General features: G+C 58.0%; 1 protein-coding gene across 1 annotated transcript; it reads right to left on the bottom strand.

Moving 5' to 3' along the window:
* Nucleotides 1-4,888: 4,888 nt before the first annotated feature.
* INHBB (inhibin subunit beta B) lies at nucleotides 4,889-8,770 on the bottom strand. The gene is made up of 2 exons (XM_032840908.1): nucleotides 8,226-8,770; nucleotides 4,889-5,691 (listed from the first exon to the last, which is right to left on the bottom strand). The coding sequence occupies exons 1-2, from the start codon at nucleotides 8,671-8,673 to the stop codon at nucleotides 4,916-4,918; spliced, it is 1,224 nt and encodes a 407-aa protein (XP_032696799.1). The 5' UTR covers nucleotides 8,674-8,770; the 3' UTR covers nucleotides 4,889-4,915.
* Between the last annotated feature and the right edge of the window lie 351 nt (nucleotides 8,771-9,121).

The raw sequence follows: 9,121 nt of genomic DNA, 5'->3' as shown, positions 1-9,121 counted from the left end.
GTAGAGTCACACCTGCAGTCACACCACCTCACCCCCAGCTCTCCCCGCCCCCACCCCCACCCCCGCACCACCGAGCTCACCCACAACCACTCACCCGCAGCCTCCATGCAGCCCACGGGCTCCAGGAACCTGCCACACCCGCCCGACCCAAGCCCAGGACTCACCTACAACAGGCGCAGCTCCTCGTGCCAGGCCCATGGGTCACTTGTCGTTGGCTCCAAACAGCCCAAGAGAAGCTGAGTACGGGTTAGGAGTCCTCCGGGAGCCTCTGCCTGCAGGAAGGGCGTTGGCTTTCTGCTCCTTTGCCCACACGGCATCCTTTCTTTGGCCTGTAGTGTGGTCTTCGCGACTTGGTGGCAGCCTACGCACCCCTACCGCCCTTGTTCCTGCCCCTGAAGGAAGTCTAGGAAGCTACAGGGATGTTCTGCCAAGCTCTTCACAGGGTTCCCCGCAAGAATTCCCACCGGGCCTTGCAGAGGGCATGCTAGGCATGTGCTGGGCAAGCCTGAGTGCCCAGTGAGCCGGGGGCCTAGACACGGTCCCAGAGCGGCCCAAGGCCCTCTCCTGGGCCTTGGTATGGACCCTCAGCCTTTGCACCGGTGGCAGTGGTGATGTCATACCCGGTAGCAGGACCATGGATACAAGCTGTGACGCACAACAGGCCCTCCTAAAGGCTGCCTCCACGTCAGGCTGGGCAGTGGGGGACCCACTCTGTGCTCCACGCTGAGCCCAACTCTCAGAGGGCTGGGAGGGAAAACAGGCATAGGATACTCCTGGAGCCTCTGCTTAGTGGACCCTCCATCTGCCCATCTGGGAAATAGGGGAAAACGGAGGGGTGGTGGGTGTGGCCACCACACCCCGTGCCCCATTCCCCACCTCAGACTTGGCTCCACGGAGTCACTGAGGACTTCAGCCAAGGATGAATCTGACACGGTAGGAGCTCACAAATCACAGGGGGTGGGTGGTGGGGACATCTGAGGCAGGTCTTATAGGCTGGCTGGCCCTGCCTAACCCATTGGTCGCATGAGAGGCTAACAGCCTGGTGGTCTGAAGAAGGGAAATAGGGATCCAGGGGAAGGAAGAGGAACCTTAAAACAGACCAGGATGGCCCAGGGTCAGAGACACTGGACCTGGAGGACAGCGTGAGAGGCTTACTCTCTGGCCTGCAATGTGGGGCTCCAGGGCCATACCCCAGAGAGAAGTGCGCCCTCAGGCCAGGTCCACTGGGAAGACAGAGGCAGAGAATGGGAAAGGGCAGTAGGTAGAAAAGGACCAAGAACTGAGTAAGAAGGAAGGAACAGGGGAGCCTATGGCCACAGAAGCATGGGAAAGAAGCAGCATATCCCAACTCTGAAAGAATACTTAGCCCCGGGCCCAAGGAAGCAGACCTGTCTGTCCTCATTGCACCTGTCAGGAAAAGTTACTACCAACTGCCATTGTCCCAGCGGGGCCAGAGCCCACAGGGGCCCCTGCCAGCAAAGGGCAGCAGAGCACCACTGAGCCCACTGACCTTGTGACCTCTGAGTTGCAGACCCTTCCTGGGGCTACTGTGGGATCCATGGGCCACCCTGTGAAGCTCAGTCCCAGAGGTGGGTCCCAGAGGTACTCAATATCCCTAAGAGTAGAGGCACCCTGGTGACTCACACTGCCCACTCCAGAGGCTGCCAGCAAAGATTCCGGGGCCAGGGGTGGGCAGCAGCTGAACCAACGGCCTAGAGCAACCAGCAGCTAGATGTAGCCCACTGGAGAGAAGCAGCTGGATCCCAACTTACATCCCAAATGCCCAGGCCAAGCCTATCTTTATGAAATTTTCTTCTTTGTCCCTATTGATTGTACAGTGTCTGAAGATCGTGCAGATCAATAAATACAGTCCCCAGGAAAAAAGGCTGGTAGAACAGTAGCTCCCTCAGATAGGCAAAGGATGGAAACAGAAGCTGGATACCACCCCCTGCCACCAGCGGGCTGTGCCTCTTGTGATATGTCCCTCCCGCTGCCTGCTGCCTCTTTCGGTTTTCCCATTGTAACCTTAACAGGGTTAGACCAATCTGTAAGACCTTGCCTGCTCAAATGTCCTGAGATTTTCTGGGAAGACCACATGTGATCCAAAAACCAAGGAGCAACCCCAGGAACTCAGATGAAGGCACGGCCTTAGGACTGCAGTCTTCCCAGAATAGGTGGGCCAGCTGGGGCACTTGGCCTCTAGTGCCCAGCGTTCCTGTCCCAACTCTGTGACCTCAGGCAAGCTCTGAACCTCTCTGAGCCTCAGATTCCAAGCTCTGGAAAATGATGAAACCATGTCCCAAAAAAGCACGATACCCGGCAGCCCTTCATGGGTCTGTCGAGTCCTACCTGCCATAAGGGCTGGACCTCTGTAACTACAAAAACCACTGCCACTACCTATTCCCAGTTAAACTCCCAGCAGGCAAGGACAATCAGCATACTGATGGCCTCATTTCTGTTTCACCCTCCTGTCCTAGGATCCCAGCCTCTTCTGGGTTACAGTCACCCATATTAGTGAATGGAGGTGGGTACGGTCAGGTGGGCTTCTCCCTTCCAGGTTTTACATTTCCTTCCAGAGATGGGGGAGTGGGCTTAACGGGTACTTTCAAGTGGTAATAGATGTGGGTCTGGTAGAACATAATTAGTCTTGGGACGGGGAGGGTAAACAAATGTGTAATTCATGAATTTGCTAATTGTCCTTCATTTTGATCTTCTGCCATCTTTCCTAGACTCTCTGACTGACATCCGTGCTCATGGCAAGGACTCAGAGAGGGCCAGGAGCGAGCCGTGGAGGCCAGGGGCATCAAAGCTGGACACCCAGCCCACGCCCTCTCCCGGCCACCGCCTCCTGCCCACGCCCTGCCCCCCCCCCCGCCGTGGCTCCCCCAACACCACACAAGGCAGGAAGCCCGTGGCACTCGATCTTTTATTTTCTTAAACTGTACACAGATGTAAAATACTTTAACAGCAAGTCTATGGGAAAATTGTTTGGTTTTAAATTATTATGAAACAGAACCTAAGGGGAGCTTTATTAAATAAACATAAAGGTGGGGATTTAAGGACGCACACCTGCATTCTACCATAGTCATTTTTTTTTTCTGTACCTTCTGGGTGTGTAAAGATAGAAAAGACACATCAAACTGAATAAACAAAATCCATTTATACCCTGAAACGTTGGCAGGCCACTCAAGGGATTGTTCAGAACGTCTACCTCTTAGAAGATGGCCTCACCATCTAATAAAAATTAAAACTGATCTGTTGGCCTCTTTGGTTCCAAAATTATGTATAATACATTTAACTGTATTTTTTTTTGCTGCTATAAAAATAACTTCTTTTTTCAAATGGCAGTTTCTGACTAATCATGCAACTAAATCAGTGCAAACATTAAAAGCAATCATTCGCTTAAAAAAGAAGCAAAGGATTTCATTTCAAGTATAAAAAATATAAAAAGAGTCGTACGAGTCCAGTTTCGTCTAGTGTGGGTCAACCCTTTAAATTGCATAGTTCACGCGGCACCTGGGCCTCTGGGGGGCGAGCGAGTTCAGTGCTCTGCCAAGGGCCACTCCTGGACACACGCAGATGGGCAAGTGCAAGATCACGGGCGTTCAGGCAAGTTGGCAAGTGCTAGGAGGGGCGGGCAGGCAGGCAAGCAGGCGGGAGGCAGGGGGCACGTCCATGGTCCGCCCTGGTGGCTGGGACCCACGCGGGTAACTTCTGCAAAGCAGCTGAAAGCCTTCCCCGGCTCTCCCAGTCCAGCTACACTGCTCCCCTCCCACAAACCCTACCGGGGTGGGGGGAGGGCACCGCCCTCCATGCCTACCAGCATTTCCAGAATGCCTCCACTCCAACCTTTCCTCCTCCTCTGGGCTCATTCCCTTGCCTTGGGGTCATTTCCACCCCTATCCCAACCAGTTCTGGAGGAACATCCCCAAGGAAGGGCACAGATTGCCACTTTTTTTTCTTCCCTTGTAAAATGATTCAAATCTTAACTTAAAAGGTCCTACCTGGTAGAAAAGTCCCTTTTCAAGGATACAACTGGAATGTGTGACCTGTCTGTCAACTGCTAGTGATCAGTTAAAGCATCAAATTAAGACCCTTCTCCTCTCCCTCCCTCCCTCCCCCCAACACACACACACACATAAGTCACGCCAGGGACCCAAGCGACAGTCAAACGGTCATTGCCACGGCTCCATGGTCTCTGGCAGGTTGTGTCCATTCCAGGCCTCTTTCCCTCTACAAGGCTGGGAAAAGCCAGGCTTCCCCTGGTCCTGCAGCATGAAGGATCCCAGGCAAGGAAGGAAGCCAGCATGTCTGAGCCAGGAGATGCTGAGGCCTGGCGGGCCTTGCACACAAGCAAAGGGGGACACACAGCCCTCCTGCCTGTCCGTACACCCCCCACCCCCGCATCTGCTTTTCCTCTCTGTGGCTCCCGTGCTCCCTCTCCCTCTCTCTCTTTCTCTCTCTGTGTCTCTGTCTTTGTGCTTTTATGTGTGCTCCGAAGGCGCGATTCAGAATGGCCGGGCCAGCTGGTGGGAATGGTGGCTGCTCACCCCATTCTCTCCGACTGACAGGCATTTGTAGCTAAGCTGCCATTTGTCACCACATCCATTTGCTGGTATCCCGGAGGCTGCCGTGTGGGTGGCGGGACGCGTCTGGCTGTGCGCATCTACGTGTGCATTTGAAAGTATCTTGTGTCAGTTGAGCGTCCGGGCTCTGGCTTGGACTGATTTGCTCGATGAAGTAGTAGGAAAAGATTTCAGGCCTCACCCTGGCACCTGCTGGGCAGCCCGACAGAAGGACCGCACTTGGCTGGCTGGGCAGCCGGTTCCCACAGGGGCTGGAAGAAGCCCTTCCAGGGGCCCCACCCTCGTGCCCCCCCACGCCCCCTCCCCCCACGGCCGCAGCCCTGCTGCGGTCAGGCGCAGCCGCACTCCTCCACGATCATGTTGGGCACATCCCGCTTGACGATGTTGTACTCGTCGTCGAAGTAGAGCATGGACATGGTGCTCAGCTTAGTGGGGATGCAGCAGGAGTTCACCGTGCCAGGGTTGAGGCCCCGCATACGGTACTGGTTCACCACCGCCGTGTGGAAGGACGAGGCAGAGCCAGGGACCCCTGCCAGGTAGGCCGGGCAGCTGCCCTCACAGTAATTCCCGTAGTAGCCGGTGGGCGCGATGATCCAGTCATTCCAGCCGATGAGGCGGAAGTCGATGAAGAACTGTTGCCTGCAACAGAGGTTGGTCCGGCCATCGCACTCCAGACCCCGCTTGCGGATGCGGTGCCTGCTGTCTCCCAGCCGGGCCTGCACCACCACGAAGGGCCGGTGCGACTCCTCGCCTGGGTCCACAAACACAGGCACCACGGCCAGCTCCGGGCAGCCGTCGCACTGCACGTCCAGGTTGAGCCGCCGCTCGCCGCGCTCGAACAAGGCCTGGATGGCCTCGGTGAGTGGGAAGGTGTGCCAGCCACTGCGCTTGAGGTCCACCTTCTTCTCTACCACGTCCCACCGGTCGCCGTGGCCCTGCTCCTGGAAGTATACCTTGACCCGCACCTTCCTCCGGTTGCCCTTCTCCAGGACATAGGGCAGGAGCTTCAGGTAGAGCCACAGGCTGGCCTGCACCACAAAGAGGTTCTGGTTGCCTTCATTGGAGATGAAGAAGTACAGACGGACCCGGGAGGAGGCGAGGCCATCTGCGGAGAAGTGGGAGAGCAGGCCAAGTTAATTCAAGAAGAACACGAGGCAATGGGGAAAGACACTCAGCGGCGTGATGCTGGAATGCGAACTTGCCACACAGCTGGAAAACGTTATTGACCAGAAAGACTGTTCCTGGGGCCAGGGCCTCTGAGTGCAACCTGGGAGAGGCAGAGAAAAGCTCTTTCCATTGAGAAACACCCAACCGGCTTGGAGCTGGAGGGTCCGGGGGGCCTCTAAAATTCTGCCTCACCTCTCCCCAGCCAGGGCTCCCTGGAGACAGGCTGTCAGGCCTCAAAGCTCAACAGAGGAACTTGTCAGGGGGCCAAGATCTTAACAAGTTGTTATGGGTATCTGTGAAATCTGAAAAACAAAACCAGGATCGTGAGGATTTGAGGGTGGGTTGTGTCTGGAGAGAGGTTGGGTTTTTTTTTGTTTTGTGTTTTGTTTTGTTTTTTGTTTTTTGTTTTTTTGGTTAACTTAGGGCATTGCAAAATCGAGCTGAGCCACCTACCGCCTCTTCCCAGTGTTTACCTAAGCATGATCTGATCCAACCCCCAGTGGAACCTCCACGGCAAACAAGCGAGCTCTGCTCAGATTTCTGACACAAGAACGTGCTTTGCAGGCTGCAAAGTGCAGCCCTCGCTTCTGACAATTTCCAAGTTTCAGCCTTGAAACTTGAGGTCCACTCTGTTTGGGAGACTCTGGCTCCCCATTAAGGGCACATTAATATCGTTAAGGAAAAGGGGGAACTGCCTTGTTAGTTTCCTCCATAATTCTGCTAAACAAGAAGATAGGCCATGCCAACCTAGACACAACTACTCTCTCATGATACATTTCAGTGACTTCTGGCAATCTGTACTTTTTTCTTCTTCTTCCTCTCCCCCCCCCACCCACCCAGGAAGAACAAATAAGGCAACTGTGTGACCATGGCTAGTTTTATCAAACCTCCTACCACTGCCTTGCAGCCCCCTCCTCAGGCTTCGCCTGGCTCCTCTAATAACACTGACATCTGACTTTGAAATGGGGGAAAGTGCAGCCTTAAAAGCTGGTCTTGGACGAGCTGCCTGTGACCTGAATCTGTTATTTATAAGTCAAAGAGCTGGCTCCGTGAAACGGACCAGAAATACACCAGCCCCCGCTGTCATTTTGTGCCACCAGGACCAAAAGGCCTTCTCGACCTTCCAGAATCACATTTCTACTCTGGGGCCCAAAGCACCTTTTAATCCAAGCTCTCTAATTGCATGTCGAGCTTTCCCTGACTCGGTCGGACAGCTAAAACAGCAATGCATTTCTTTCTAAGCACAAACCAGCCCGATTGTCTCTGCTTTTCTCCACACCCGGCCATGCAAAACTTTTCATCCCTTTTCATCCCCAGGCAGCACCAGGACCGTCTGCCTGCTGCCTGGGAGGATGGGGGGCATTTTCAGCCTGGTGACACAAGCGTCCCCCCCCCACACACACAAGCTCCCTGCCCACCCCCGCCCTGCCCGCACCAGGGCTTCCCCCTCTGCGACCTTCTCCGCAGTCCCCTCCGCACAAATGGGGCTGAGCTCCAGGCACAAAAGCCAGCCTGGCTCATTCAAGTCCTGAAAAGGACAGCGGAGTGGAAAGCACTTGCAGCATTTCAGCGCGGGCACATTTTCCTCCTTCTTTTAAAGTTCTGAAAGATTTTCTGTCTCTCGATTATTATATTTAGACAGCGGTAGAAATTTGCAATCCGGGGCCGGGAGAAAATTCCAGAAAGGACTCCTACCCTTTGTTAACTACGAACTCTGCGGCTCTCAGGCGAGGGGGCTGCTACCGCTGCCAGGAGAGCCGAGAGGCACCGGGCTGACCCCCGAGCCGAGCCGCGTCTTTCTCTGCGTAAATGATGGGACCTGTTGAGAAGCCTGCCTTCCGCCCGATTCCGGTGCCCACACAATCGGAAGAGAGGTTGCCTAGCTCTCCCCAGTGAGGCTTCAGCAATCCTGGCAAGCCCACGCTGCCCGGCGATGGAAGCGGCCCCGGGGCCTCTCACACAGGCGCGCGCGCGCGCGCGCGCGTACACACACACACACACACACACACACACACACACTTCTCCGGCCCACGGATATCAACAAGCACACACATCTCCAACCACACTGCTAAGCCTACACTCCGATCGTGGGAAACAAAAACATTAAGCAATCACCAAGCAAGTGCCCGCGGAGCCAGGGCCGCACGCATCTGCCGGGAGGGGGATGCACGCCCAGAGGCGCTGAGGCCGGGTTTCAGAGAGCAGGGGTGGAGGGCAAGGCGTTCAGCGACGGGGACGGGGGAGCAGGAAGAGGTATGCTGCCGGGGGGGGGGGGGGGGAGGAGGCGGGTAAGAAGACGGCAACCAGGACAGGGCGCACAGGGCCAGAGGGGAGCGGCAGGGCCGAGAGTCCGCGTTGCCCCCAGGGTGCGCTGGCTGGGGCGGCCGGACGGGCAAGGAGAAGGGGGTGGGAGAGAGTGAAGAGGGGGTAGGGAGCGAGGGCCGCAGCTGGCCGCCCGTGGGACCAACCCACCTGTCTCGGCGAAGCTGATGATCTCCGAGACGCGCTCCTGGCCATCTGCGCCCGGGCTGGCGTGGCCGTCGAGGTGCGGGATCTCCACACGGCCGTCTTCGCGCACCTTGCCCGCGTGCAGCTTGCGCAGGGCAGTGACCATGGCGGCCTTGGGCACGGCATGCGTGATGTTGGGCCGGCCCCGCATCTGCAGACGGCTCAAGATGTGCCGCTTCACCGCCTCCAGGAAGTCCCCGTCCACCCGGCCCAGCTCCTCCGGCCGCCGGAAGCCGCCGCACGACGTGCAGGTGTCCTGCGAGCCACCGGGGGCTCCGGGCGGCGGGGGCGGTGGCGGCGCGGCAGGCGACGGAGGGGGCGTGGGCGAGCCCCAGGCCTCGGGCCCCAGCCAGCCGGCCGCCAGCAGCAAAAGGCAGGCGGCCCCCAGCGCCCGACCGGGCAGCCCGTCCATGGTGCGCCGCTGGCGACGAGGGCGCCCGCCGCGAGGCGAGCCGAGCCGAGCGCAGGGCCGGGCTCCGGGCTCCCGGCGCGCCGCCCCGCCCCGCCCCCGCCCGCGCCCGCCCGGGCCTCCGCCCGCCCGCCGGGAGGGCCGCCGCCGGCTAGCAGGGGGAGGGGGCCGGCCGGGCCGCGGGGGTTCCCGCGCGGCAGGGAAGGGGCGCCGAGGGCCGCGGGGGCCGGAGAGGCGCGCCGGCGAGGAAGGGGGCCGAAGGGTCACTGCCGCGCGGGCGTCTCAGGGCGCCTCGGCATCTGCAGCCTTCCCCCCATCCTCTCCGCGTCGGGGCCCCGCAGCCCCCAGCTCCGGTGAAGCGAAAGCGGCGGCAGCGGCGCCTCGGCCGCCGCGCGGGGAAGGTGGCGAAAGGGCCGGTCGACGCAACTTGGCCGAGACGGAAGCGAAGGCG

Source organism: Lontra canadensis, unplaced genomic scaffold (genome assembly GCF_010015895.1).
Source record: "Lontra canadensis isolate GAN:19392208 unplaced genomic scaffold, GSC_riverotter_1.0 scaffold117, whole genome shotgun sequence".
Taxonomy (NCBI): Eukaryota; Metazoa; Chordata; class Mammalia; order Carnivora; family Mustelidae; genus Lontra; species Lontra canadensis.
Note: the sequence above shows the minus strand (reverse complement) of the source record. Positions and strands in the feature narration are given on the sequence as shown.